We start from the raw sequence: 16,861 nt of genomic DNA on the forward strand, positions 1-16,861 counted from the left end.
GGACATGGCCATTCCTCTTGTTCAACAGTAGTCCGGGTGGTGAGTTCCAGGGTGTGAGTGAGTGTGCCTGTGTCTGTGTGTATGTTTGTGTATGTGTTGCGTTTGGGAGTGTGAGTGTGTGTGTATTGCGTTTTTATATGTGTTAAGTTGATGTGTTTGCATGTTTGTGGGTATATATATATGTGTATTTATGTTTCTGTGTGTCTGTTGTCTATGCATGTGTGTATCATGTATGTGAGTGTATGTGTGTATTGTTTTTATATGTTTGTGAGTGTGTGTGTTGTGTGTGTACTTGTGTATGTTGTGTTTGTGAGTATATGTGTGTGAATTGTATGTATTATGAGATTTTCTTGTGTCTGTGAGTACATTGTGTGAGCGGCGTGTGTTTTGGTTTGTGTGTGTTATGTCTGTGTGTACGTGTGTTTGTTGCATATATGTGTGTGTTTGTGATATTAGGAAGAGCTGTGGCTAAAAAATAAAGAGAACTTTGTACCCTTTATGCCCTCCCTCAAAGTCACTGCTGAATGTCAGGGACAAAGCTTCAGTGAGCTTCAATTCCTGAGAAACATAACAGGAAGACGTATGTGCTCCGTGTTCTGTGGTGGACACAGCACTACAGAGTGTAGCAAGGCGGGGGCATGGGTCAGGGCAGGACCTATGGAGACCCCGTGAGTCAGGTGTCCCCACACCTTAGAGCCTTCACCTGGAGACAGTCCCTGGCTGTGTCTTTCCGAGTGTCCTGCGTGCATGTCCTGGCAAACAGCCCTGGGGCCGTGTATTTTCCGTCCCAACCCCACAGAGGAGCTCGAGCAGACACACAGGATGGGGCAGGGAACTACGAGGCAGTACGGGTCACAGCAGAGTACATTTCTCTGTCACCAGGAGGAGGATGGGAGCTCCTGGTCGGATGACACGGTCCTCTTTGCCAAGACTAGGAGTTGCTCTAGAAAATGTCAGAAAATGTGTTAGTATCTTATAAGGAGCACAGGGACATCTAGCTCAGGACCAGCATTCGCACTTATGGGGACACTGAGACCCAGGCAGGATGACCATGCTAATTGATGGTCATGGAGATGGGACTGAAGTCTCCTGGCTCCGGGCAGGAGTGTTTCCAAACTGTGAAGTTCCTGTTCCGAGGCTACTGGCCCCCTCACCACAGCGCCCTCCCAACTACCTGGGCCTCCGCCATCCTCACTGCCAGGCCTTCCCCAGGGACCAGCCCCGGCGCCAGCATGCCCAGCACCCTGCAGCCAGCCCCGCACTGCTGCCTACCACTCATGCCCTCTGCACTGCTGGCCACACATCTCCCCATGGCCCCGGGACATCTCCCCAGCGCCCCGGGACACGACTGCAGACCTGCTTCTGCATCTCTGCCCCTTCCTCCTCCTCACAGGGCAGCCCCGGACCCGCGGTCCACCTGTATACCATCCGTTCCTCAGGCTGCAGGGCGACTGCACCTTACCCGTGCAATCGTATAAATTGAGGATAGAGACCACAGAGGAGAGAGAGAGACAAACAGAGAGAAATAGAGAGAGAAGGATGGGACAGACAGACACAGAAATGAGAGAGAGAGAGAGACAGAGAGAGAGAGAAAGAGAGAGAGAGAGAGACCATTCCCTAAAGGAGGTAGAGAATGTCTCAGGCCTTCCTCCCCACTCCTCACTCAGTCCACCCCTAGCCCAAAGCAATGCAGAAACTTCCTTCTAGCAAGAGAATGGCAAATTCAGGAGTCTCTTAAAACTCAGATGAACCATCAAGCAGACCTGTTATTTCTCCAGGTGGAGGAAGAGTATGAGCTGACTCCCCCGGACAGTCCCACAGCTGTGCTGCCCCAGCGCCCTGAGCAAGACGTGTCTGGAGGTGAAACGACTTCCCAGGGTACGGGGACCTGAGCGACATGTAGGCAGGGCCTTGTGAGGTGCAGGGGTGTGCTTAGATAGGCAGCGGGGCACTGCGCACTCAGGATGCCCCCATCAGAGAGCCTTTGCATGGGGCCTGGCCTACCCTGACCCAGTAAGAGGGAAAGGCCCCCTCCCCCCGGCAGGCACAGTAGGAGAAAGGAGGTAACAGAGGGCATCAGTCATGCCCTCAGGAAGGAGATGTGACAAGATGACATGCCCTGACCAAGGCTTGCAAGCCAACAGGCCCTGTGGGGGCTCCCAGCACGTTCAGATGTGGCAGCGTTCAAGGTCACAGGGGCTGTGACCAAGCAGCAGCCTCAGACAGGGCTGGGCCTTCTCAGGGGTTCTCCCCCTATACCTATTGCATCAGGGTCAGGCGCTTAACAGTCATGGGTTGAACTCCATCCTCTGTCTAACCTGGGGAGAGAGAGTTTAGGAGTGCTGGCAACCCATCCATTTCCTGGCCAGAAGAAATGACTTGTGCTTTATTATGTATTTGAACACAAATGACTTTCTCACTATATGCACGTCAGTGGCCTGAGTCATTGGGAGAGAGCTATATTAATAAACCTCATGGGAAAATTACCAACATAGGTGCTGACACCTGGTTTGCCCTTTCTCGTGGCAATCGAGGTTAAATATTGCTTCTAAAACCGTCTTCTGAGCTGCAGCAGTAGATTTGGGGTGAATTGGCTTCAGGCTTGCCCGGATGGGGGTTTCTGTCTTCAGCCAGCTTCCGATTAGCAGGGAGGCAGAAGTGAACACACCACCTTCACAATTCTCTCAGAGCCTACTGGGGGACTGGAGGGAGCCAGCATCCTCAGTCAGAACTGGCTGGTGGGTCAGCCAGCCGAGGATGCCAGTCCTGCCTCTGGGAGGGTCAGGGCTGTCACTCAGACACATCAATGTTGCCAGTGAGGCACAGACTTGGAAACCAGAGGTGCCCTTTGATGGGTATCTATGTGCTCTGGGTCAGAAACCTGAAAGGCCAGGTGAAGGAACTCTCTTCCCCTCCTTCAGCCCCTTGTTCCTAAAATCTCACCGTTAGGTTTTTCAATATTAGGTTGGCAGCAAAAAGTCTTCTGTTGGCCAACAGATCCTATATTCTGCTGGGTGGGACTATTCAGCCCCAAACGCCAAGGATGTAGCCTAAGAATGTGGACACAGTGTGCCCCTGTGCTGTAGAGCTGGGGATCTGGCTGTTAAGTCCCACCATCCCCATGTTCTCTGTTGGAAAAGATGACAGAGGTGATGTGGTCAGTCACCTGAGGACAAGACGTACACAGGGCCACATCATGAAGAATTCAAAACAGGGACTCAAACAGGCATTTGTACACTCATGTTCACTGTAGCCTTATTCACAATACCAAAAGTGGAAACAACTCAAGTGTCCATATATAAATAAACAAAATGTGGTCCATCCGTTAGAATGGAATATTACTTGGCCATGAAAAAGAGGAAAATTCTGACACACGCTACATACAGTACAACTGAATGTTGGAAACACTCCTCTAATTGAAACAAAACAGAGACAGAAAGTCATATGTGCAGATATCCACTTATCTGAGGCCCTTAGAACAGGAGAATTCATAGAGATGGAAAGTAGACTGCTGGTTAGAGGGGTTCAGTGGAGGAAAGAATGAGGAGTTACTATTTTGTGGGGACAGAGTTTCGGTTCTGGTTGATCAAAAGTTCTTGAGATGCATAAGAGTGATGACCACACAGCAATGTGAAGGCACTCATGTCACTGAATTGTACACCTCAAAACAGTTAAAACACTGATTTTTATGTTGTACATATTTTACCACAATACAAAAAAAATTTGTTTAAAGAGAAGAATGTGAGCCCCAGGCAGGTCCACGGTGCAGATATTGACCTTTGTCCCTCCTGCCAGGACAACCAGCCCCTGAGGTCAGGGAGCTTATCCAGGGGTGAGGTTGCTGATGAGGCTGAATGGGGTGCCTGGGCTCTAACCCACTCCCTCCGCTCTCTTCTGATGCTCCAGGCCCCAGGGAGGAGGAGTAGACCCCCCAGAGGCTGAGGCTCATCCTGGTGGGGAAAACCCGCACCAGCGGAAAAAGCGGGATAAGGAACAGCATCCTGGTCAGGGCAGCATTCACCTCCCATCCCAGCTCAGCGCTAAACCAGTGACCACGGCCGTCTGCAGCGGGACCAGAGACTGGGCCGGGAAGACACTGGAGGTGATCGACACCCCCGATGTGTTGTCCCCGCAGCTCCCACTAGCTGAGGCCACTCGGGGCTGCTGTGCGGCCATCACCTCCTCCTCCCCAGGGCCACACGCGGTGCTCCTGGTGACAGAGCTGGGCCGGTTCACCGCGGAGGACCAGCAGGTGGTCCAGCGCCTGCAGGAGGTCTTTGGAGTGGGCGTCCTGGCCTACACCGTCCTGGTGTTCACGCGGAAGGAGGACCTGGACGGTGGCTCTCTGGACGAGTACCTGCGGGAGACCGACAACCGGGAGCTGGCCTGGCTGGACGCTGTCTGCGGGCGCCGCCACTGTGGCTTCAACAACAGGGCGGAGGGCGCGGAGCAGGAGGCCCAGCTGCAGGAGCTCCTGCGGCAGGTCGGGGTGGTCCTGTGGGAGCACGAGGGCCGCCACTACAGCAACGAGATGTACCGACACTGCGGACAAACCCTGCTCGGGGACGGGCAGGGCCGGTGGTCAGCCCCGGGCCACGGCGCGGAGGACAGGCCCCAGGACGAGTCCTGCTGGGAGGGCCTGAGACTCATCCAGAGGGCATCTGAGGACACTCACAAACGCCTCCTAAGGGGGGCACCCATCTGAGCATGTGGCGGACTCCAGCCAGAGACAGCTGCTTCCAGCGAGCCTCCCTCAGCCCTGTGTTGCCTCCTGCCGGCTCTTGCCCTCCCGGGGTCTCTGCCCAGGCCCATCTCCAGGTCACTGTCGGGTGGGTCCCAGAGTCTGCAGCTCCCTTCCGGGTCCTTCCTCACATCTCTCGAGCACGTGGTGCTCCTTGCTCTGTGCCCTGCAGCACGCTGTCCCAGGGGGCACCTCTCCTGGCATTGACATCACATTTCCTCACATTCTTCTCTGCACCCCTATAGAAGCAAAGCTTCCAGAGGGCAGGTCGTGCCTCATTGTCATGTGACCCCCTCAGCGTCCTGGTCACTGGGGTCAGTCCTTAAAGGATGATAGCAAATCAGTTTGGGATGTTGACAAGGTGACTTCACAGCCCATAAAGGGGACAGGCATAGTGACTTTTAAGGTACCTGCTGTGCGTGGTGGGTCAGGACACAGCAATGGCTCTGAGGCATGTGGGGAGGCAGCTGTGGGGCTGGGGAGGAGAAAGCAAGTAGGAAGAGGGAGGAGGCAGGACGAACAGCCCTTTTATTCTCCTCAGTAAGGGGCTCTTGAATCCCAACGAACGAGCCTCGTGAGAACTTCGTGGTGGGAATGAGAGCAGAGGTGAGGGGTATCCCGGAGCCTGGCCTGGTCAGAGGCGGCCCCTACACCTGGTACTGGACACGGGGCCCAGGAGAAGCACTTCCCTAAGAACGACTTAGGTTAAGGATGTTGTATTAGTTGTATTAGGGTCCCCTCTCATTGTATCTGCCTTCTGATGGTAGAAAACAAACGTGATTTTTAACCTTGTCTCAGCCTGACCTGCCACCCCTTCCCTTCTCATTTTTTAGTGGGGAGAATGCATGCCTGGGGTCAGTGTCTGAGGGTGTAATGGGGTTCCTCAATAGGGTATTGATGGTCATATAGAGGGAGGCAGAGAAGAAAAGGCACCAGTATTGGGGACCAAATAAATAAACAGGGTACTTTTGCAATCTGGACAGAAGTGCTGGGCCCAAACCCCACCTCGTTTGCCTGGTTAACAAAGAGCTACACCTGATTCTCATTTGTCTCACCCATGCTCTCTGGAGGAAGCTGGAAGCTAGTTTCTTATTAGTGTAAAGTAGATTTGGATGGTATGGTGGGGGCTGTCTTTGTGTTGCATTGGAAACTTCATTGAATTGCTGATGGACCACATTCTTTCTATGAATAAAAGTGGATGTGCTTCTGGGAGCACAGGGTTATGGCTAAGGAACAGTAGAGACTGTTTGCCGTGGCATCCTCCCAAACCCATATCTATATCTATATCTATGTATCTATCTATCTATATCTATATCTATATCTATATCTATATCTATATCTATATCTATATCTATATCTATCTATCTATCTATCTATATATCTGTCTTTAAATCCCTGTTAATCAGGTCTGCTGAAGCTCCTCAGTGGATTCCTGATGATTGGTGAGACACCATGATTCTGAATGAGAGACTCACTTTACAAGAACAATTGTGTATGACTTATTTTACTATGCTTTCATCCCCTTTTTCCGTTGAGAATAATTAGAAGACTGGGATAATTCTTAGAGTTGTATTATTATCTTATTTTCTTTAATGTTCTAGATCATTTTATTTCTTTCCTGTTCCATGCCTGGAAAGAGGGTGAAGGGGGATCCTGTTTGGATGTGCCTAGACAAAAATCTCATACGGCTGACTTGAGATTTTTCAATGGAGATTTCTGTTTAGTATTTATCCTTATCATGTACCTATTAAAATAGCCCTATGTAAGATCAAGCAGGCCACATTCTAATCTCTAAAATCTCAGGTTTCACTCTTGATTTGTCTAATTGTATGTGAAGTCTTTGTTTAATGTCTAATGTGTCTGTCTTCAAGGCCTGAATTAAGTTTATACATGCAAAAATTGGAAATGCCGGCTCTAAATATTATAAAAATAAAATATCATCCTACAAATTTAAAAATTTAATTGGAACAAGTAAAGTGCGCTCATTGAAATTTGGGTAAAATGAAATGTAGATTCTAAAGACTTCCTAATTTGGCCAAACTGCTCCAAGATAAAGTTGCTGCAGCTGCAACGCTTGAAGCAGGGTGGATTTGCTTAACAAAGGTGTAAAATTTTTTTTTACTCTTTGAATTGCCTGATGATTGATTGGGTAGAAGTGTTTTGATGGGTGTGGGAATGTTGCTTGAAAGTGCATTTGCTGTATTTTGTTGGAGGTTGGCATTGAGATGGGTGTTTCTTGCAGCTTTTGAGGTCAAGGTGTTGTGGAGTATACTCAACAAATGCTTAAGGGTCAATTGTAAATAATATAAAAAAAGAGGGGGGGAAGTCATGTCCTGGAACTCCTGCAAATCTATTTACTTTGAAGAATTTCTTTTTTTAATTTTTTAATTTTTTTTAATTTTTCTGAAGTTGGAAATGGGGAGGCAGACAGACACCCGCATGCGCCTGACCAGGATCCACCTGACATGCCCACCAGGGGGTGATGCTCTGCCCATCTGGGGCATCGCTCTGTTGCAACCAGAGCCATTCCAGCACCTGAGGCAGAGGCCATAGAGCCATCCTCAGCGCCTGGGCCAACTTTGCTCTAGTGGAGCCTCGGCTGTAGGAGGGGAAGAGAGAGACAGAGAGGAAGGAGAGAGGGAGGGGTGGAGAAGCAGATGGGTGCCTCTCCTGTGTGCCCTGCTGGGAATCGAACCTGTGACTCCTGCATGCCAGGCCGACGCTCCACCACTGAGCCAACTGGCCAGGGCCTGAAGAATTTCTTTTGAATGCTGATATACGGGAGATGCCAAACATCTTTCTTTTGCAAACTTCTACCTTCTTTTATTTGATCCAGCTAGTAACACTGATTTGTCTTTTTCTAAATAGTTCCAGATATACAGAAAAAGTTTGTATAGGCAGATGTGGACCCTCAAAACCCTCAGCAAGATCTTCTGAGCATGGCTTTTAAGGTCTGTAATGACCAAGAGGAAAAGAAAAGGCAGACAAAGCCCAAAAGAGATCGGGAAAAATACCAGCTCTTGGCATACATCCTTCAAGGCCCCAGTGCCCCAAAGGAGCCTCATAGGACTCATCAGGGCCCTGTTTCAAGAGTGGAAAGGAAGGTCATTGAGCTAAAGCCTGCCAGGCTTCTCTGCCCCTACCAGGGATATACCTTTGCTGTGGAAAATAAGGGACACTGGAAGGTAAGCTGCCCTCTCACTCCTCTAAGGAAGGGTTACTCTCTTCTAGCCCTGCTCTAGCCACCTGTGACCTAACCTTGCCCAGCCTACTGGGGCTTGCCACTAAAGGCTAAAGGTGCCCAGGGCTGTCAGCCCCATCTCACGTCACCATGGACAGGCCTAGGGTATTTCTTCCAAGTAGCAGGTAAACTGATCTCGTTTCATGTGGACATGAGGGCCACTTTTATGCCTTGCCTAAATATTTGGATTTTTATTCATCAAAGATCTCTGTGGGTGTTGATAGTCTTTATTTTTTGCTGCTTTGTTTAATATATAGTGTTTCTTTTATTCCTCCTGCCTTAATGCCCCATGCCTATTTTAGGCTGGGACCTGCTCCTAATTTAGATAAATTTACCCCTGCCACCCGGCATAGTTTATCCCAAGGTTCTCTTCACCTCACCACGGCTGCAGAGCTCCAGGGAAAGGCACCTGGGTTCATCTCTCCAGTTTAAAGAAAATGGAATCTCCATCTCCATATGTGCTGTAGATGGCTTTACCAGTCTACCTGAATCATTACCAGCTAGAAGCAGTGGTCATTGGATTTTGACTCTAGCTTCAAAGTGTGGAAATGTGACCAGAATTCCAGTGCCTTGTGGACTTTTCCGGATTGTGTGTGACTCCTGCTTTTTGGGACAGTTCTCAGACTGAAGTGGGGTTGGGTTACATTTACAAATAATATGAAGCAATGATGGTGTCAACATGGACTTGGTGAAATTACAGTAACATGTTAAGGACATTTAAGACTGTAAGAATTTGATCAACAAGGGAGAGAGAAGATGGCAGCGGAGTAGGCAGATGCACAGACACCCAGCTCTCAACACCAAACTGGAATACAAATCAATTTAGAAAAAATCAGCATGAAAAACCAACACTGAACTGCAAGAACAGCTCTCAAAAACCAAGGAGCAAAGAGGAAGCCACTATAATCCTGGTAAGGAGTGCCTGAATCTCCTCTGCTTACAGGAAGGGAAGGAGGGGGGTGAGGCTGAGAGCCCAGAGAGGATTTCACAGAGGAAAAAGAGCAGAAACTACTGCTCACAGCCACTTACCTGGCGACCAGGGAGCAAGGTGGGTTGAAAAGACCAGCTTATCTCCCAAGTGGAAAAGACAGGGAGAGGGACAGACTGTGAGGGGCTAAGGTATGCAAGAAACAAAATAAAAAAGCTGACTCATTCGTGCTGGAGGCGGCCATAGCTGGGGGAGGGACTGAACCTTTCACAAAACAGAGCTGAAGTGCTTCCGGATCAGAGATCTCCGGACATCTATCCAGCTCCAATCAGCACAACAAGACACAGCTGAAAACAAGAAGTGGGGAGGAGGGGCAGTAACTCAGGTCTCCATGGAGATCTGAGATACACCTCCCCCTACTGAAGCTGAGAGAAAAAACCCTGCCCCCAGTGAGATTAGTTGGAGGAAGAGACCTTCAGCGTCTCAGGTTACACCCATAGCATTCCTGGATACAGTTTCAAGGAAGCCCCCTGCTGAGATCAGTTAACAAGACTATCACCTGTTAAGAAAACAAACAAATCAAGACTTCAAAGCTGCCCAAATCCGAAAGTGGATTACAAATAATAGCTGATACCAACCCACGAAGACCTAAAAATAACACAACTGAAAACTGGAGGCAGACAACACCAAGCCTAGACTCAATCAACTCTACAAATAAAAAAAAAAAAAGAAGAAGATGAGAAAACAAAGGAGTGCAATCCAAATGAAACCACAAGAGACACTTTCGAGAGATGAACTGAGTGATATGGAAATAATCAAACTTCCAGATGCGGAGTTCAAAATAATGATTGTAAGGATGCTTAGGGATCTTAGAACAACAATGGAGGGGGAGTTTGAAAACCTAAATTAAGAAATAGCAAGTATAAAAAAGAATCAGTTGGAGACGACAAATACAATATCAGAAATAAAGACCACAATGGAAGGAATTAAAAACAGGATAGATAGAGCAGAGGATCGAATCAGCGAGTTAGAAGACAACTGGAATGAAGGCATGAAAGCAGAGAAGAAAAGAGAAAAAAGACTCAAAAAGTCAGAGGAAACTCTTAGAGAGCTCTGTGACAACATGAAGAGAAATAACATCCGCATCATACGGGTTCCTGAAGAAGAAGAAAAAGAACAAGGGATAGAGACTTTGTTCAATCATATCATAGCTGAAAACTTCCCTAAATTAATGCAAGAGAAACTCTCACAAATCCAAGAAGCACAGAGGACTCCATTAAAGAGAAACCCAAAGAAACCTACACCAAGACACATCATAATTAAAATACCAAAGCTAAGCGATAAAGAGAAAATATTAAAAGCTGCAAGAGAAAAAAAAGTTATCACCTACAAAGGAGCCCCCATAAGGATGACATCTGACTTCTCAACAGAAACACTTGAGGCCAGAAGGGAATGGCAAGAAATATTCAAAGTAATGCAGAACAAGAACCTACAACCAAGACTACTTTATCCAGCAAGGCTATCATTTAAAATTGAAGGAGAAATAAAAAGCTTCCCAGACAAAAAACAACTCAAGGAATTCATTACAACCAAACCAATGCTGCAGGAAATATTAAGGGGCCTGGTGTAAACAGATAAAGTGGGAAAAGAATACAGAAAAAAAGAAAAAGAAAAAGGAATAGACCTTTAAAGAAGAAAATGGCAATAAACAACTACATATCAATAATAACCTTAAATGTAAATGGATTAAATGATCCAATCAAAAGACATAGGGTAGCTGCGTGGATAAGAAAACAGGACCCATACATATGTTGTCTACAAGAGACACACCTTAGAACAAAAGACCCACACAGATTGAAGGTAAAAGGATGGAAAAAAATGTTTCATGCAAATGAAAATGAAAAAAAAGCTGGGGTAGCAATACTTATATCAGACAAATTGGACTTTAAAACAAAGGACATAGTAAGAGATAAAGAAGGCCACTACATAATGATAAAGGGAGTAATCCAACAGGAAGATATAACTGTTATAAATATCTATGCACCTAATATAGGAGCACCCAAATATATAAAACAGACTTTGATGGATTTAAAGGGCGAGATCAACAGCAATACTATAATAGTAGGGGATTTCAATACCCCACTAACATCACTAGATAGATCCTCAAGAAAGAAAATTAACAAAGAAACAGCAGACTTATTGGAAACACTAGATCAACTCGATTTAATAGATATCTTCAGAACCTTTCACCCTAAAGCAGCAGAATATACATTCTTTTCAAGTGCTCATGGTACATTCTCTAGGATAGACCACATGTTAGGGCACAAAAGTGCTCTCAACAAATTTAAGAAGACTGAAATCATATCAAGCACTTTCTCCGATCACAACGGCATGAAACTAGAAATGAATCACAGCAGAAAAGCTCAAAAATTCTCAAACACATGGAAACTAAATAGCAGGTTGTTAAATAATGAATGGATTAAGAATGAGATCAAAGAAGAAATAAAGAAATTCCTAGAAACGAATGACAATGAGCATACAACAACTCAAAATTTATGGGACACAGCGAAAGCAGTGCTGAGAGGGAAGTTCATAGCACTACAGGCACACTTTCAGAAGCTAGAAAAAGCTCAAATAAACAACTTAACCCTGCATCTAAAAGAATTAGAAAAAGAACAGCAAGTAAAGCCCAAATGTAGTAGAAGGAAGGAAATAATAAAGATGAGAGCAGAAATAAATGACATAGAGGCTAAAGAAACAATACAGAGGATCAATGAAACTAGGAGCTGGTTCTTTGAAAAGGTAAACAAGATTGATGCACCTTTAAGTAGACTCACCAAGAAAAAGAGAGAGAGCCCTGGCCGGTTGGCTCAGCGGTAGAGCGTCGGCCTAGCGTGTGGAGGACCCGGGTTCGATTCCCGGCCAGGGCACACAGGAGAAGCGCCCATTTGCTTCTCCACCCCTCCGCCGCGCTTTCCTCTCTGTCTCTCTCTTCCCCTCCTGCAGCCAAGGCTCCATTGGAGCAAAGATGGCCCGGGCGCTGGGGATGGCTCTGTGGCCTCTGCCCCAGGCGCTAGAGTGGCTCTGGTCGCAACATGGTGACGCCCAGGATGGGCAGAGCATCGCCCCCTGGTGGGCAGAGCGTCGCCCCTGGTGGGCGTGCCGGGTGGATCCTGGTCGGGCGCATGCGGGAGTCTGTCTGACTGTCTCTCCCTGTTTCCAGCTTCAGAAAAATGAAAATGAAAAAAAAAAAAAAAAAAAAAAAAAAAAAAAGAAAAAGAGAGAGAGGACTCAAATAAATAAAATTAGAAATGAGAGAGGAGAAATAACAACTGACATAACAGAAATACAAAATATTATAAGAAAATACTATGAAGAACTGTATGCCAAAAAACTAGACAACCTAGATGAAATGGACAAATTCCTTGAAACATACAATCTTCCAAAAATCAATCTGGAAGAATCAGAAAACCTAAACAGACCGATTACAAAAAAGGAGATCAAAACAGTTATCAAAAACTCCCAACAAAGAAAAGTCCAGGGCCCGATGGCTTCACAACAGAATTCTACCAAATACTCAAAGAAGAACTAACTCCTATCCTTCTCAAACTATTTCAAAAAATTCAAGAGGAAGGAAGACTTCTAAGCTCCTTTTATGAGGCGAGCATAATTCTGATTCCAAAACCAGGCAAAGACCACACAAAGAAAGAAAATTATAGGCCAATATCTCTGATGAATATAGATGCTAAAATCTTCAACAAAATATTAGCAAACCGGATCCAACAATATATGGAAAAAATCATACACCATGATCAAGTGGGATTTATTCTGGGGAGGCAAGGCTGGTACAATATTCGCAAATCAATCAATGTGATTCATCACATAAACAAAAAGAAGGAGAAAAACCATATGATAATTTCAATAGATGCAGAAAAAGCATTTGATAAAGTCCAGCACCCATTCATGATCAAAACTCTCAGCAAAGTGGGAATACAGGGAACATACCTCAACATGATAAAAGCCATCTATGAGAAACACACAGCCAACATCATACTCAATGGGCAAAAATTAAAAGAAATACCCTTAAGATCAGGAACAAGGCAGGGGTGCCCCCTTTCACCACTCCTAATTAACATGGTCCTGGAAGTCCTAGCCACAGCTATCTGACAAGAAGAAGAAATAAAAGGAATTCAAGTTGGAAAAGAAGAAGTAAAACTATCATTATTTGCAGATGATATGATATTGTATATAGAAAACCCTAAAGTCTCAGTCAAAAAGCTACTGGACCTGATAAATGAATTCAGCAAAGTGGCATGATATAAAATCAATACTCAGAAATCAGAGGCATTTTTATACACCAACAATGAACAGTCAGAAAGAGAAATTAAGGAAACAATCCCCTTCACAATTACAACCAAAAAAATAAAGTACCTAGGAATAAACTTAATCAAGGAGACTAAAGACTTGTACTCGGAAAATTACAAAGCATTGATAAAAGAAATCAAGGAAGATACAAACAAGTGGAAGCATATACCGTGCTCATGATTAGGAAGAATAAACATCATTAAAATGTCTATATTACCCAAAGCAATCTATAAATTCAATGCAATACCAATTAAAATACCAATGGCATACTTCAAAGATATAGAACACATATTCCAAAAATTTATATGGAACCAAAAGAGAACACGAATAGCCTCAGCAATCTTAAAAAAGAAGAATAAAGTGGGAGGTATCACACTTCCTGATATCAAGTTATACTACAAGGCCATTGTACTCAAAACAGCCTGGTACTGGCATAAGAACAGGCATATAGATCAATGGAACAGAACAGAGAACCCAGAAATAAACCCACAGTTCTATGGACAACTGATATTTGACAAAGGAGGTAAGGAAATACAATGGAGTAAAGACAGCCTCTTTAACAAATGGTGTTGGGAAAATTGGACAGCTACCTGCAAAAAAATGAAACTAGATCACCAGCTTACACCACTCACAAAAATAAACTCAAAATGGATAAAAGACTTAAATGTAGGCCATGAAACCATAAGCATCTTAGAAGAAAGCATAGGCAGTAAGCTCTCCGACATCTCTCGGAGCAATATATTTGCTGATTTATCTCCACGGGGAAGTGAAATAAAAGACAGGATAAACAAATGGGACTATATCAAACTAAAAAGCTTTTGCACAGCTAAAGACAACAAGAACAAAATAAAAAGACAAACTACACAATGGGAGAACATATTTGACAATACGTCTGATAAGGGTTACTAACCAAAATTTATAAAAAAACTTGTAAAACTCAACACCAGGAAGACAAACAATCCAATCCAGAAATGGGCAAATAAATGAATAGACACTTCTCCAAATAGGATATACAGATGGCCAATAGAGAGATGGAAAAAATGCTCAACATCACTAATCATTAGAGAAATGCAAATTAAAACCACAATGAGATATTACCTCACACCAGTCAGAATGGCGCTCATCAACAAAACAACACAGAATAAGTGCTGGTGAGGATGTGGAGAAAAGGGAACCCTCCTGCACTGCTGGTGGGAATGCAGACTGGTGCAGCCTCTGTGGAAAACAGTATGGAGATTCCTCAAAAAACTATAAATCGAACTGCCTTTTGACCCAGCTATCCCACTTTTAGGAATATACCCCAAGGACACCATAGAATGGCTCGAAAAGGAGAAATGCACTGCCATGTTTGTGGCAGCATTGTTCACAATAGCGAAGATATGGAAACAACCCAAGTGTCCGTCAGAGGACGAGTGGATTAAAAAGCTTTGGTACATATATACTATGGAGTACTACTCAGCCATAAGAAATGATGACATCGGATCCTTTACAATAACATGGATGGACCTTGATAACATTATACGAAGTGAAATAAGTAAATCAGAAAAAAAACTAAGAACTACATGAATCCATACATAGAAGGGACATAAAAAATGAGACTCAGAGACATGAACAAGAATGTGATGGCAACAGGGGTGGGAGGTGGGGGTGTGGGGAGGGGGGATTTGGTGAAGAAGGAGAGAGGGGTTGGGGGAGGGGAGAGGCACAAAGAAAACCAGATAGAAGGTGACAGAAGACAATTTAACTTTGGGGGAGGGGTATACAGCACAATCAAATGTCAAAATAATCTAGAGATGTTTTCTCTCAACATATGTACCCTGATTTATCAATGTCACTGCATTAAATTTAATAAATAAATTAAAAAAAAAAGAATGGTGTGATGGGTTACAGACTCATGCTAAAATATAGAAGTTGACTATTATTTTACACCATACATAAAAATTAAATAAAAATGGATTAGAAGTTGAAGCACATAGTACCCGACCATGAAAGTCCTAGGCAGAAACAGATGCAGTAAGTTCCTTGACTCAGGCTGCTGATAATATTTTGAATCCAATCCCCAAAGAAAAGCCAGAACAGATGGGACCACAACAAACAAAAAAGCTCCTTTACAGCAAAGGAGACCATCCACAGAATGAAAAGGCAACATATTGAATGGAAGAAAATATTAACACACCCTATATCTGATAAGAGGCTAATACCTAACTATGTAAAGCACTTATACAACTCAAATGTAAAAAAAAAAAATTAATTTGAAAATGGGCAGAAGTCCTGAATAGACATTTTTCCAAAGAAGACACACAGATGGACCACAGGTACCTGAAAATGATGCTCAACATCACTAATCATCAGGGGAATGCAAATCAAAACCACAGTGAGATAGCACTCCACACCTGTTAGGATAGCTATTATTAAAAAGACAAAAGTAAAAAGTGTTGGTGAGGATGTGGAGAAAAGAGAACCCTTATGCACTGTTGGTGGGACTGTAGCGTTGAGCAGCCACTGTGGAAAACAGTATGGTGATCCTCAAAAAGTTAGTAATAGACTTACCATATGATATAGCAATATTGCTTCCAAGTATTTAGCTGAAGAAAACAAAAATACTAAGTGGAAAGATATCTGCAATCCTGTGTCCACTGCAGCATTATTTACATTAGCCAGGATATGCAAACAACCTAAGTGTCCATATATGGAGAAATGCACAAAGAAATTCTGGTGTGTGTATGTGTGTTTATATATATGGAATGTTATTCTGCCATAATAAAACCAAAGTTTTGCCATTTGCAGTGGCCACATTAACCAAAGCAATATACAGATTTAATGCAATCCTCATTGAGATCCCCATGACATTTTTAAAAGAAATTGTCCAAAGAATAAAATCATTAAATATGTATGAAACCACAAAAAAACCCCAAGGAACCTAAGCAACACTGAAGAAAAAAAGAACAAAGCCAGAGATATCTGTTATGTTTGGGTCCAGGCCCCTAACTAATGGCCTCAAGTAGACAGGTTGAGCTTTAGATGATCCGAGGCCAGGGCAGTTCCCGTGACTCTCCACCTGAGGGATCCTGATTAATTATCTCACTTCTGCCAGATCCTGGGGCATCCTGACAGTCAGCCTCCCGCCCCCATCACTTCAGTACCACCCTCCCTCCCCCATTGTTTAACCACCACAGGTAACAGAACTTTTCCCCTATAGCGAGAAATACACCCAAAGTCAGTCCTGTACAGGATGTGGCTTGTCATTCTCTCACTGCTGACGTCACTAGGGCCTCAGCCCCCCTGTTCGTGGAGACATAGATAAACTTGTAGAATTCACCAGGCCTTGTGTGTCCCTCCTTTGGTGACCTAACAATATGACATTTCTTGACTTTAAATTATACTACAAAGCTACATTAATCACAACAGTAGGTACTGGTAGAATTACAGACACACCGACCAATAGAACAGAATTGAGTGCCCAGAAATCAACCCACATATATATGGGCAAGTGATTGCAACAAGGGAGCCAAAAACATACAACGGAGGATAAAATGCCTCTTCAATGAATGGTGTGAGAAAAACCTGAAAGCCACGTGCCAAAGAC

The 16,861-nt window shown here is 44.6% G+C and overlaps 1 protein-coding gene across 1 annotated transcript; it reads left to right on the forward strand.

Annotated features, from left to right (window-relative positions):
* Positions 1-1,067: 1,067 nt before the first annotated feature.
* LOC136309404 (GTPase IMAP family member 6-like) lies at positions 1,068-6,513 on the forward strand. The gene is given in 4 exon segments (XM_066237560.1): positions 1,068-1,472; positions 1,779-1,860; positions 3,907-4,019; positions 4,022-6,513. Coding segments are annotated over 4 exon segments (1,284 nt in total). The 3' UTR covers positions 4,706-6,513.
* The last annotated feature ends 10,348 nt before the right edge of the window (positions 6,514-16,861 follow it).

The sequence above is a fragment of the Saccopteryx bilineata genome, chromosome 6, assembly GCF_036850765.1.
Source record: "Saccopteryx bilineata isolate mSacBil1 chromosome 6, mSacBil1_pri_phased_curated, whole genome shotgun sequence".
Lineage (NCBI taxonomy): Eukaryota > Metazoa > Chordata > Mammalia > Chiroptera > Emballonuridae > Saccopteryx > Saccopteryx bilineata.